At 33.6% G+C, this 14,757-nt stretch overlaps 1 protein-coding gene across 5 annotated transcripts in view; it reads left to right on the plus strand.

The window, feature by feature from the left end:
• Nucleotides 1-11,584: 11,584 nt before the first annotated feature.
• LOC143052383 (cilia- and flagella-associated protein 337-like) overlaps nt 11,585-14,757 on the plus strand; it is a 49,009-nt gene continuing 45,836 nt past the window's right edge. For all 5 annotated transcript variants that reach the window (XM_076225389.1, XM_076225390.1, XM_076225391.1 and 2 more), the window contains exon 1: nt 11,585-11,805. In XM_076225389.1, the coding sequence (XP_076081504.1) occupies nt 11,717-11,805 (89 nt within the window). In that variant the 5' untranslated portion in view covers nt 11,585-11,716. The remainder of the gene's footprint in view (nt 11,806-14,757) is intronic.

Raw genomic sequence — 14,757 nt, forward strand, 5'->3', positions numbered from 1 at the left:
GTTGATGTTTAGACGAGTTTTATATACATTATGTACACAGCCATGTATCACCATCATTGATGGCGATCCGATGGATACATCTGTTGTAGGGTTGTCACTGACACAGACGTACTTATGAATATAATTATTTTCTGTGACTGTATCTTACATTAATTTGTAGGATCCTTTACTATAGATAATTTAGCTGATCTGTATCAATAACATCTTCATGCCTTATATATCATGTACTGTAGTACGCCGCTAGATTAAAACTGACGTGGAAAGGTAACACATGCCCACCGAAAGCTCTTTTTTTGAGAGCCCAGGTGGTCGTGTGGTCTAGCGGGACGGCTGCAGTGCAGGCGATTTGGTGTCACGATATCACAGTAGCATGGGTTCGAATCCCGGCGAGGGAAGAACCAAAAATTTGCGAAAGCAAATTTACAGATCTAACATTGTTGAGTTGATGTTTAGACGAGTTTTATATATATATATATATATATATATATATATATGAGTCTGAAAGATTGTGTAACAATACCGATAAATAGATGGAAAACAAAACACTAAAAAGTGTTGAATATCATTGCACAAAGATGGAAAACTGAACAGATGTTATAAATTATACAATAATTGCAAATATTTCGGCTCAACAAATGGCCTTCTTCAGTTTTTCCATCTTTGTGCAATGATATTCAACATTTTTTAGTGTTTTGTTTTCCATCTATTTATCGGTATTGTTACACAATCTTTCAGACTCATACGTGTGCATGTAAAACAAATTTTGTTGTAGAAGGGTCTAAAAACAGCACAAACAACATTTTCCAAAAGACCAAAAAAGTGAAAAAGTATATTTAAACAAAACGCATTTGACTAACAGGTCGAACAACTGATGTTCTTTAACTCTGCTGACTGCCATTGTCGATTGCCAAATAAAATTGATCTGAAGATGTAACAAAATGGATCTCAATATAAATTTAATACTAAACAGAAACAAACATTAACTTGTGGCCACGATGTTATGCCACAAACATACGGTGTCAATATTTTTTAGTACACCAGATCCGGATTTCGACAATAAATGTCTCTTCAGTGATGTTAGGGATCGAAACGGTATTTGGAAGGCCATATAAAAAGTACCCTCATTTTTAGAAGTACTCTCATTTTTAGATAGACTCTTGAATTTTAAGAGTCAATGTAGGATGAACGGATCATATGAACCGGAGGGGAAATATGATACAAGCCCAAACGAAAATATATAAACGAGTCTAAATTGAAAACTACGTTCAAACCTATGATTGCGTTGGATAAAAACCGCAATTTTTATACGTGTGCATGTAAAACAAATATATATATATAAATTCAATTATCATAAATAAACATCTTGAAATGACAATCGAACAAAGTGTTCCTTTTAAAGAGAACTCTCACACTTGTTATTATATTATCTATTTTAAGTGTGAACGTGTGAATATTCATCATTGCATGATGTCCTTAGTATAGAGTGTTTTTAAAAATACTCAATCTTACCTATTTCAACTTTGATTAAGTACTTTTGTTATAATTAAATTGAAATGAAATACTTTTAATATATGGGGAAAAAAATCACATGAACAGAAAATGAAATTGAAAGTGCGAATCAATTAAAAGCTTTAGAAACAGAAAAAAAAAGGAACTCCTTAATCAAAAGATAAAAAAAAATTAAAGTTAAACTTCTAGGGTCTGACAACAAACTAATTATAAATAGTTTTGACTATCTTTCATCCCCATTTTTCCATTATTTGGATAATGACAGTAGGCTATATCAAAATAGCCAATATCAAGATGATTGTCCTGGAGCTCATAGTTTGTTGAGATGATTGTCCTGGAGCTCATTGCTGAAGACAAAGAAATTTCTTTTAAATGTGTTTTATCTATTCTACATGATTTTTGGTGTTTTAGCGCCACTTTTAAGCACCACATTAAGGCTATTTCGTGGCGGTCAGTTTTTATTGGTGGAGGAAGTCGGAGTGCTCGGAGAAAACAACCGACCTTTGATAGGAAAACTGACAATTCTAGTCATTTAAGATTGGAGTCGAGTGCACCCCCATGAGCGGGGTTCAAACTCACAGCCTCAGTGTTGACTGGCTAGTGATTACAGTAGTAAGTTACTACTTAGACCACTTGGTCACCGAGGCTCCTTAATTTTATTTTGTAATCTAGAAAGATGTTGATTAATCATTAGTATTTAAAGCCTCTTTCATCACCTTTGTCTTAGTAATGGCGGTTAGTGTTTAATCTTGTAGGAAGCCGAAAGAGAACCGCTGGGTATAGGTAGGGAAACTAATAATCCTCATCAATAAGAATTGACGTAGAAGGCACCTGTCACGAATGTAGACCATAAAACGTTATACATGGTGTACTATGAAAACAAATATAAAACTTAAATGGATGCCGATTTCTACTTGTATATTATAATGTATCTGTACACTTAATTTTAGAACTATAAGAGGTAACATTGACTTTATTGGTTTTTTTATTTTTTTATTTTCAAAAATTGAAGTTTTAATGTACAATATCCGTAGACTGGTGGCAATATCTAATGTATTTGGCAAGCTTAAGAAATAGAGAAAACAACGATGCTCGACGAGCTTTTCAACTGTTTTGTAGCGAGAACAAATAAATTACATATTGTCGTACACTGTCAGGTCATTGTTTTTATCCATTAATGTAACATTCAAATTACACGAATTGTTTTGGGTTTTATTGTTTGTTTGTTGTTGTTTTTTTTTTGGGGGGGGGGGGGGGGGGTTGAGGTGTTTTCTCACTCCCAATCTTTAAATATTTTTTTGCTTCTGATATGACGTTCTTATTTCGCTTTGTAAATCGTGTTCTAATTAGCACAAAATATGTTTGACACATGCGCACAAACTTACTGTTTACATTCTGTCTTTTTTATTTTGATTTAAATAGATTTTAGGTGCTTAATTTTTTTTAATTTGTAACCACATATTCACCCTGCTATAAGTTTTTAAACTTATTAAAAAAAGGAATGTACATACTTTATTGGGATGAAACACGGTCCACAATGAGGACTTTGATTTGTGATGTAAACAGTAATTTAAACATTACCGTGCATTTATCGTTTCGTGTTATTCAAATTACGTTACTCATTGTGTTTGTAAAGTATGTGCATTCTAATGTTATACCTCCTAGTCATAAATTGCGTCGACGAGAATCCGACAATTGACTGGTTTAAGCGAAACGAAACTACGCACAATATACAAAACACAACATAGAAAACTATGGCAGAATAAAGCTAAACATATTTGACCCCCCCCCCCCCACCCTCTCCCTCCAATATGAAAAAAAAAACCTAATAAATTGCAAGTAAGAAATGATATTTATACAAAACAATGCACGTTCAAAGTTAGGAATAAATTGATACTTACAGTTTAGCAAGTATCCTTCCATTTTAATATCAAATCTAAATCAGACGTAAGTCTCGCTGTTTCTCTTATATAGTCCAGAATTTTGGATACATATTTTTTTCAAAGGAAAAGGCATTTCACAGATGAAGTAGGGACATGGGATAAAATGTGACTTTTATTATTGTTATACAATGTTTTATATATGCAACACACTTAAATATTATTGTCCCATAAACAATTTTCCAAATCAAACAAAAGCACTATAAATTGCACTGTAATTTATGGAAATATGAAAAATATCGACCGATGGAAATCAAAATAAAAAGATGCAAAGGGGCGGGGTAAGAGAAAATCAAATTCATGCTTCGAAAAGGGACAGACAACAAAATGACACAAAAGAAACGATATAGAATTGACAATCAAAAGTCAATATAATTGTACATAAAAACAAACTTTTAGCAACAGAACCTACATTGTACCAAAGGTGACCCTAGTTGTTCCTTGGTTTACTGAATTCGCCACGGTTTTATTGTTACTATTTCATACAATTTTATATTTATCTATTGATATCTTTACTTATGTTTCAATTTCATATCGATTTACAAGTTGTAATAAAAATGTGTGTACAATAATTTTTACAGCATAGAGATCACGGTTATGAGGGCATAATTATATTTACATACAAATAAAACAATCGTTTAATTTGTATCTGTCCATAATTTTTGATTGTTTTATATATGCTTATCCTACTCTATATTTATTTGTACCATGGAATGTGAGTTTGACAAACCTCTTTGACATTCGAGAAATAAAGAAAGACATATGCACTTTAATGATTCATGAATATGATTCATTGTTATTCCGGTATTCCAATGAGGACTATTTGTGATACGAGGGGCACAAATAGGGCACAAATAGTCCTCATCGAAATACCAATCACTTGACGGTACAACTAAACGGATGTTTTGAATCATTTATAAAAACATGCATGTCCATTTCCTCAAGAAAGGAATTGTATTAAGTCGACAACAGTAGATTAAGAACGCCCATACTCGTTATATTGACATCGCTGAAAAAAATATATGGTAGTGTTGTAAAAGAGTAGAGAAATCATAAGTGTCAAATCGAAACACGTGCACATCGCAGTAACTGAGAAATTTTCATACCTTCATAATAATATCTAGCTGAATTATCAAGACCAAAATTTCTAGGAATACATTTAATTAAGTTCAGCTATTTATTAGAGAAAGTTAATTCCAATCGCTACACACGTATACGCAAATAAGGATCCACAATGTACTTATGTCCATTTTAATAGCATAAGCTTTTGTCAATGAATTAAAAAACCAATTAAGATTGAAGAATTTAGTGCAGCATTGATTAACCATATGCTGTGGCAATTTAAGTGGGGAGGGCGGAGGAGGTATGCCACCCTTTTATTTTGAAATATACTAGGCAAAAAAAGAAACGTTACATTGGTTTTTAAATTTAATTTGAAAATATCACATATATTAATTTCAAATATTTTCATGATTAAAACTAGTAACCTGAATGATTTATCTATCAAATTTACTCATTTATAAAAATATCGGAAATGGTCCGAGACCACAATTATTTCGTAGTGCATTTCTTTTAGAACATAAATGAAAATAAAAAAAAATCCCACCTGCGCTTTCTCAAAGAAACTTTTTACAGTGTGTTGTACTACTTTTGGGACAAATTATATCAAAATTATAGAAAACTTCATCGTCTCTAACTCAAAATATGGACAATTTTATGTTTAGGGCGTCTTGAAAATTTTTGACAGCTTCCGAAGTGCTAATTTTAAACCTTTTTCAGCTGGACCAAATCACTACTTTCCTTTAAAATTCTGGACCCAAATTTTTTAACAGTGTAATTTCACTTGCAATTTGAGGCATTAAACATGGAGAAATAAATTTGGAAGGGGGTATAAAAATTAATGGCAAGTAACCCACTGTAGGGACTATATTTGTGGTCTCGGACCAAATGACGTAACGTAATTTTCTGATTTCAAACAAATAACCATTTTTTCAAAAAATTACCTGTAAAGAGTTGGAATCGAGTTGTCCATTTTGTCATTTATTGTGTCGAACACGATTGTTAACAAAAGGTCGCATTAAAAATTGAAAAGGTTACACGTAAAACAATGCCCCGTCTATGCCAAAATGAGAGAGAACGAGCTATTGGGATGTTGGCAGCAGAAATAACTCAAGTGCAGGTTGCAAATCATTTTAATGTCTCTAGAATGACTATTGCAAGGCTAAGACTCGTCTTAGAGATACTGGCACAACAAATGAAAGCCCCCGTAGTGGCAGGCCACGTGAAACGACGTTACCTCAAGACAGACACATCCGCATCATTCATCTCCGGAATCTGTTTGTAAACGCGTCACAAACTGCATGACAAACCCACGGAAGACATAACAACAGAATATCTGCTCAAACAGTTCGTAACCGATTGCGTCAAGTTGGTCTAAGAGATCGTTGACTTGAAGGGACCTATCCTTACACAGCGTGGTATCCGGTCGTTCCGGCCCCAAACCGATCCGGCCCCAAATGGAATTTGCAAAAATGGAATTTGCAAAAAGTGTCCGATGATGGATGACAACAGGTAAGTGAAGTTAAAGAACTATTTTAAATCGATACGAAAATGATTGTTATTGTGTCGTTGGTTGTATATGAGCAGCTTCAACATATTTTAAAATATGAAGTTATTTTCCATGATACCTTTAACTTTAACTCATGGCGATTTCATTTTCTTTTTGTTCATACACAGAATATCTAAATAAATATTTACAGTCCACTGGAACCTATTAAATTTAACTCATCATAATGACTTGATTAATCAAATCATTAGTCTATAATTGGTTTGTTTATTCAACAATTGTCTGATGATTGTGAACTAAGGTAATGCCACTTGTAATCACTTAATTAAATCAAATCCTGATTAATTGATCTTCTGGTTTAGGTTGGTGTATATAATAATTATAAATTGTATTTTTTTCAGGTAACATCACAGGCTTCTATTTACTTGTTTATTTTTTCATAATATCAACAAGGTCTTTATAGATTGATATTTTGTTTGGTGTATATAATAATAACCTATAATGGTTTACTTTTATAAACTGTTATTTGGATGGAAAGTTTTCTCATTGGCAATCACACCACATCTTCCTATATCGATATATTTTTCATAAATTTGACAGTATTTTGAATAGTTGTGTGTAGAAAAAACACAAGTTATATGAGTATCCATTATTCTTTATTGCAAGAAAATAACAAAACAATGACACTGAATGCACGTTTTCACACTCTAAAATATAATATCAGCACTACTAAAATATAACAATAACATCATACATACTTACTATCTCTGACACTCACATAAATATATATAACTTTTAAATCATTTACACTAACAGTTTTACACTGTCACTTACTTAAAGGGGTCACACTTGCAGCACTACAATAACATGATATACAGCAACTTTCATACGCCGTACATATGTAATATTTGCTCATCAAAAAACAAATGCACTATATCATTCTACACATATACATGTATAATATTTGCTCATCAAGAATAATAAATAAATGTTATAAAAACATATAGATTGTAGTCGCATAATACAATACACGTCATACAGTTCAAACAAATGTTAATGTAATCAGTCACTGTCTGTGTCTTCTTCTGGTTCTGGATCTGGCACAGGGATGTCATACATGTGGCCGACGGCACGAAGGAAGAAGGAGGTGGTATTGTTTCCGTCTTGTAGCTGCTCCCATAGCAAAAACAGGCGTCCCTGTGAACGTTGGTACTTTGTGCGCTGCCAACGGGCAAGACTCTGCTCGTCTACGAGGCGAACTTGTCTGGAGACAGTCTTGGCTTCTTTGATTAGTGCTGGTACAATCTTGTAAAAGTGGAGCTTTTTCCCGTTTGCTTTACCGTTAAACCTGCGATGCCAACCTGTTAAAAAATAAAAGGAAATGTTGAGTACATATAACAGAGAAGAATCACTGTAGCAGATGACAATATTTAATAACAGTTTCGTATATTTTTTTTTATTGAAGAATTTATTAGACTGTCATTTCAATAATTGCTTACTTCCATGTTCTTCATTTACTTCAATTGCATATTTGTCTCATTGGCAAAAATACCAACTCTACTATTTTGTAACTAATATATATATAATAAAATACCTTCTACATCATTATTGGTCCGGATGGACAGTTGGTACACTGACCATTGGGCCACACTCCAAACGGAACACTGTAACCACGCTCTGTTGATGTAGGCCATGAGTTGGTGAAGAAGAGGTGATGTTGGTGGTACTGTTAGCTGTCTGTAAGCTGGGAGAATGTGTCCTGCTGGCAGGTATGGTAGGGCTAACACCTTCTTGATGAACACGTTGACGGCTTTGTAGGCAAACATGGATGGAGACAGGTTATTTTTACCGATGAATCAAAATTCAACTTGAAATTTAGCGACGGTAGAGCCAGGGTCTGCCGGAGACGCAATGAACGATTTTCTGATGCGTGCGTGCAGGAAGCAGATCGGTTTGGTGGTGGCGGAATCATGGTATGGGGCGGAATTACCTACCAGGAACGCACCGCGCTCAAAATCATCGTTGATAACCTAAATGCAACAAGGTATAGGGACGAAATTCTGGCTCCAGTTGTTCTCCCGTTTCTCCGAAGACATCGTTTTCACCACGTTTTTCAGCAGTACAACGCCCGTCGTCACGTGGCACACATTTCGATGACCTTTTTGGAGGATAACCATATTCGTGTGTTACTTTGACCAGCAATGTCTCCAGATTTATCACCAATTGAACATCTTTGGGACGAACTTGGTCGACGTATCAGAAATAGCCAAAATCCACCGGAAACGCTAGCCCAGCTCCGAACAACACTTTTCAGGGAATGGAACAACATCCCTCAAGATTTTATTCGACGTCTTATTGATTCCCTGCGACGGAGGTGTCAGGTGGTCATAAATGCAAGAGGTGGTCATACAAGGTATTGACATGTTAACCCGAATTCTGTACTCGTCCTGTTAAAATTGTCCGAAAATGTGCAATATTGTTTTCAATAAAAAAAAAAACTTGTTATTGTTCTCTTCAAAATCATGTTAGCTAACTATTCCATTAAATTTTTGTTATCAATTTTTTGCTATAAAAAATTTAAATGATCTTATAAGCATGTAACGTTTCTTTTTTTGCCTAGTATATTTAGTTTTTAAACATGAAATCGTCACAAAAATACTTTTATGAAATTAACCTGGGACAATCGTATAACAGTACAACATAATAAAGAACTATAAAAATCAGCCGAAAAAGGCTTAACTCATCAGATGAACAAAAATACAAGTGGACGTGGCCGGGTACTTGTAACCCCGACAACAAAAAAGACACTAGGTACAGATCTGAGAGTACTCGCAGTTAACTAACAACTAATTAGAAAATCATGCATCTAAGACTAAATTATCAATCTGTACACATCCGGCAACATCCAATGGATTTAGTGCAAAGATGTCATAAACAGTCAAAGAAAAACTGGCATGGCATTGTGCAATGACCAAGACACGTTTATCATGTATCGACAGATTGTAGATCCATGAATGTGTCACATATGATATGTATATAACATACTAGGAATATTTAGTTTGCTTTTAATTTAAAGAAATGAACTACTAAAGACCCGAGTCTCGGTCCAGCAGGGTAAAGGTCAGCGACTGTAGCTAATGTACACCCCAACTCAGGCCTCTACAATAACTTTTTTTTCAACTTGTCCTGTAGGACAAGCACATACCAAAATTTACTTGTCCGAATGAAATTGTTACTTGTCCAAAAATTTTCTATTAAAATAACCTTTTTTACATTTTTAGTTGATTAAAGGAACAAAACGAATTTAAACAATATAACAGAATTTGATGTATTTTTTTTTAAATACTTTTCAAATAAAGGCAACAGTAGTATACCGCTGTTCAAACTCATAAATCCATGGACAAAAAACAAAATCGGGGTAACAAACTAAAACTGACGGAAACGCATAAATATAAGAGGAGATCAACGACACAACATTACAATGTAACTAACACACACAGAAACGGACCAAGCATTAGACAAAATCCAACGAGAATAACAAATAAAACATCAAAACCAAATACATGAATTTGGGATAGACAAGTACCGTGCCACGTCTTATCGCAATGTCAATTTACACTCAAAAATAAGAGAAAACAAACGACGCAACGTTAAATTGTAACACACACAGAAACGAACTATAATATAACAATGGCCATATTCCGTACTTGGTACAGGACATTTTTAAAGGAAAAAATGGTGGGTTGAACCTGGTTTTGTGGCATGCCAAACCTCGCACTTTAATGGCAATGTTAAATATAACATAGAAATGACAACATAATATTACAGGACTACAATACAAATAAATAGGAAAACGTATTAGACAAAGAAACACATGATTAATGAATAACAAAAAGCATCAGGTTTAAAATTTAATACGCCAAAAACGCGCCTCGTCCACACCAGACTCACCAGTGACGCCCAGATATAAAAGATCGAAAGCGAAAAAAAGTACAAAGTTGTACAGCACTGAAGATCAAAAGTTGAAAAAGGTTGTGTCAAATACGGCTAAGTTTGTATGCTTGGGATAAGAACATCCTAATTATTTAGAACAATTAATGCTATTGCAAACAGTAAATTTTATCATATGAATATAACAGATATACATAATGAAACTGAAGTATTAACTCATTACATAAAACAAACACGAATACATAATGAATGACCAACACAGAATATAGACACACCCGACTCAGTATAAAAAATATACAAAGTAATTACTAGTAATAAAAAATATATAAAGTAAAAATATGAGTCAAGTACAACTGCGAAACTAGTCATATCACAGGAATTAGGTTCTAGTTTCCATCAATGCTAGTCTCATCAGACTCTTAATCATGAGGCACCATCTGATAGGCCTGTACACTCATTGGATTTGTATTCTGTTTATTTATTTTTTTTAAGTTAAAAAAAAGTTTATTCAAATGCAATCAATAAAAAGAAGATAAGCCATCATAAGGTCTGATTGCCAATGAGACAACTCTCTGCAAAAGACCAAATGACACAGAAAATTTCAAATTAACAACTATAGGTCACCATATTGCAAGTAATGTTTTTTTTCTACTTATGATCAAATATGATTTTGTGAATTTTATGGTAAATAAAAAAAAATATTTTTGTGAAAAAAAATTACCGGTATGGTATTTATTATAAGGAACAGAATAAGGTAGCAAAATGAGGTACAGATTTGTCTTGGTCCCAAAATGTCTCCTGCCTTGTCAAACTGTCTATCAATCATGTCTACTAAATATGTCTCCTACGGTGCCAAACTGTCTCTTAAACAATTGGAGCTGAATCTTTCGAGGTGACCTGTTAAAAAGTACCTGACAAAGAACCAGTTAAAAATTATCGATTGCAAGTAAACATGTTGAAGAAAAAGGTTTTGCATTTGAATAAACAGAATACAGAAACATGTCAAATTAATATTTGTTTTCTTGTTTTTGTTTATAATAAAATACTTTGTTCATCAAAGTTGGATTAAATTTATTTTCTGCAGAATAATTGTACTTGTCCCGACGTACAAGCTTGATCCAGCTTTTACTTGTCCGACCTTTTTTCCCTCTGGTACAGGACAATCGGACAAGCGTTATTGTCCGCGAGGCCTGCAACTGGGCGTATATTTATTTATTTTTATCTCTCATATTCCCAAACGGCAAGTGTATAGATCTATAGACTTCTTGAAAAACTTATTTACAACGAAGTGTACTTTTAAGGAGGGATTTCTTAAGACAGATACAGATACTGACCCGAGTTGTCTTTAATAGCTGGTCAGAGTTGACTTTTGTTGGAGTTGTTCGAATTCGTTTCACTGAGGTGCATTATATCTCCAGTTTTTCAGTTTCATGGTCATTTTCCAACAATATTTTAATTTTCGTGCAATCAATGATATAAAGCATAGTTATGCTAATCTTGGTATGAAAGTTACCGAGTCAATTTTCTTCTAAACCGAATAACTATTCAAACTGAATTTTAATCGTCGTTGAAAAGTTGCGTAGTTCGTTTCACACGTAGAAATCCGTAAATTATATAAAGCACCTGCATGGCAACTTGGTTAACAATATGGCCGCGGATTTAAACCACTGATGACAATTATCAAATGATTTGCAAGAATGCGACTTATAACGAATATAGCATAGTTATTTAATCAGAATTTTGAAAGAAAATGTCGACGTCAAGTTCAGTCAGAAATGAATCAATTGGCAAATCAATTGAGCAATCGAAAAATCCTAAAACACCAGAAAAAAATGAAAGGTAAACAACCAATTATATAATCAATATTGACAATAATACTATGATTTAAATAACGTGACAGTAGGTAAAGTTACTTGTGTTAGTAGCAGGTACCCTATTTAATTTACAAAAAACACACCTACAACATTGCAGGTCTGTGACTGCGTCAAAGTACCAATTTAAACCTTCATGTTTACCTCATGGTGTCATGAATAGAAGTTCCTTCATAATATAAGTTTCAAAAGGAAAATATATTCTGGAATATTATTTCCACAGGAATAAATATTACAGTATATGTTCCTAACGGAATAAATGGTATAGAATATTTGTTCCAACAGAAAAAGATAGTATGACCAGGGATCTCCATGGATGAAAATTGAACCATGGAGGAACTTTCACCATTACAAACCGTGTCTACGCTGTACAGTGAGTGTAGCGTGATCGGAAGTATTTTTTCCCTCCATACAAGGAATGGTGAACATGCTAATAATTCATTGCTTATTTAAATTATATTTATTTGAATTTTCATTATAGAATTAGAAGTATCAATATGTTCATTTATTGCCGTTTTTAACCATTCAAATGCCAAGTCTTCATGGTCCCCCCTTATTCGAGAATGACCAAAAGCTGTCATGAAGGTCCCCATGTAGATTTCTTGTTTTTTTGGTAATTGTTATGGGGGTTCAAAATCATATGATGTGGAGCTTATTTTTCATAGACACTGTCAAATTCAGAACCCATTACCGGTATGGCTGATTTGCAGCAACAACAAAACGATTCGTACGGGTTATGTAAAAGGTTAAAGAGATTTGTAAAGAAAATGAAAAGGTTTTTAATGACTTTATCTGACAAATTGATGCTGTGCAACATGCATCTTTCGAGTTTGAATAGAAACCGGAAACGCGGATGTATCAATTAATTTGATTGTAATATACGAAATGAATTCGGACTTACGATACGATATTTCTTTACAGGAAATATTTATAAGTTTTTACTTTTAAACTTTTAAAGTCATTCTAAATTATCGTAACAGCAGTACCCGGTACTCGAGTTATTTGTGATTAAATAATATTTACTGTTTTGCGTCTTATTTTGTACTTCTTAAAAAAGGGGGATGCTGATTGCGTAAGTCAAAATAAAGCACGTGTTCGACTTGTTAAACTGTTTTCTTTGTAACTGGATTATTAATTTATTTATTTAATCTAAATTATCATAATCATTTGCTGAAACTTAGTTGATTAATTCGACAAATGGATCGTCTATCCTCAGATAGTATTCTCCTGTCTGGTTTGTTGATCTACCTGTACAAGCTCAGGTACAATTAAGTGATTAGCGATCTTAATCCGGATATCCCTCAGGCGTTATAACTGTGTTGGATTATAACATAAAAAGCCTAAGGGTTATGCAATTACATGCATTTGATTATAATTGATAAAAAAAAATGGCGTCGGGCTACAAAAAATGATGAAGTTTTGAACGATGGCGGAAGACAATTTAACGATGGCGCAAGACAATTTAACGATGGGGCGAGGCATTTGACGATGGCGCAAGACATTTGAACGATGGCGGGGCGCCATCGTTAAACAGGCCATGGAGATCTCTGATGACAATGTTTATAACAAAATTAAGTATCCATTGGAACTTCTGTTAGGCGGAACAAATATACGTTGACACTGGTACACAAGATAATATGTGAGTGTTATACATAACTATAGAACTAAAATAATGCGGTCCAATATCTGAGGGGAGCATAATGTTATTCTATTCTATTCTATTCTACCATATAGTGACCGCCTTCAACAAATTGAAGATTATGTCACAGGAGGAAACTTACAACAAGACATAGATTGGAAAAATGTACAATTTTTAAAAAATAGGAAAAATTAAAAATATAAAATGTCTTGTATAATAAAGTAAGATGTTGTAATTGAGTTAATATTGATGCTTTGAAATTGAAGATTTGAAAGAGTCGACTGAAGTGCAATTTACAATGTTGTCCGGTAGTTTGTTCCAGTCGGTGATAGTTCTTGGAAAATATGACTCTTTTCTGTACTGTGTTTTGCAGGATGGAATTTGGAAGCTGTTCGAATTTGTATGTCTTGTTTGTCTTTTTTGTGGAATTAATTTATTTTGTTTAGGGATTGCAACCTTTTCGTGTTCAATTTTGTAGAGCATTACCAATCTGGAGTCTTTTCTTCTGTCAGAGAGACTGCGCCATTCAAGATGTTGTAACATGTTAAATGTTATAGTTCTGTGTATATTTTAAGTGTTATGTGGTATTCTGTGCAGTGTGGTAAGAATGCATTCCAAAATTAGTTCAGCGGGCTGTGTCCAATTGTCAACGTATATTTGTTCGGCCTAACAGAAGTTCCAATGGATACTTTGTTCCAAACATTGTCATAATATCTTTTTCTGTTGGAACAAATATTCTATACCATTTATTCCATTAGGAACATATACATGATATATATACTGTAATATTTATTCCTGTGGAAATAATATTTCATAATATATTTTCCTTTTGGAACTTATATTATGAAGGAACTTCTATTCCGTGACAGTGAGTTCTCATCTTACACCTGCCAGTTGTGGTGGACTCCAAATCTTGATTAACTAGTTTTTTAAGCAAAGGTTGGTGGTTTTCCCTGGACTGTCTGGCTTCCTCCACAAATAAAAACTGACCACATGAAATAATGCAAGAGTGCTGAAAGTGGCATACAACAACTCATCCATCCATTTTATTTATAATTGAATGGTCCCATACAGTTTACATCAAATTAAGTTTTTGTAATTATGTATGTCTGATAAATGGGAAATATATAAATGGGGTGGGTTTAAGATCAAAGCCAGACTCGTTTACCTGAAATGGTATGATGAGGCCCCCCTCCAGTGATATTGACTAAAATACATATGGTAGTATTTTGTAGAAGTAGATATATCTTAATTGACTTAATGCTAACATAAAAGTTTCTA

Source organism: Mytilus galloprovincialis, chromosome 11 (assembly GCF_965363235.1).
Source record: "Mytilus galloprovincialis chromosome 11, xbMytGall1.hap1.1, whole genome shotgun sequence".
Taxonomy (NCBI): Eukaryota; Metazoa; Mollusca; class Bivalvia; order Mytilida; family Mytilidae; genus Mytilus; species Mytilus galloprovincialis.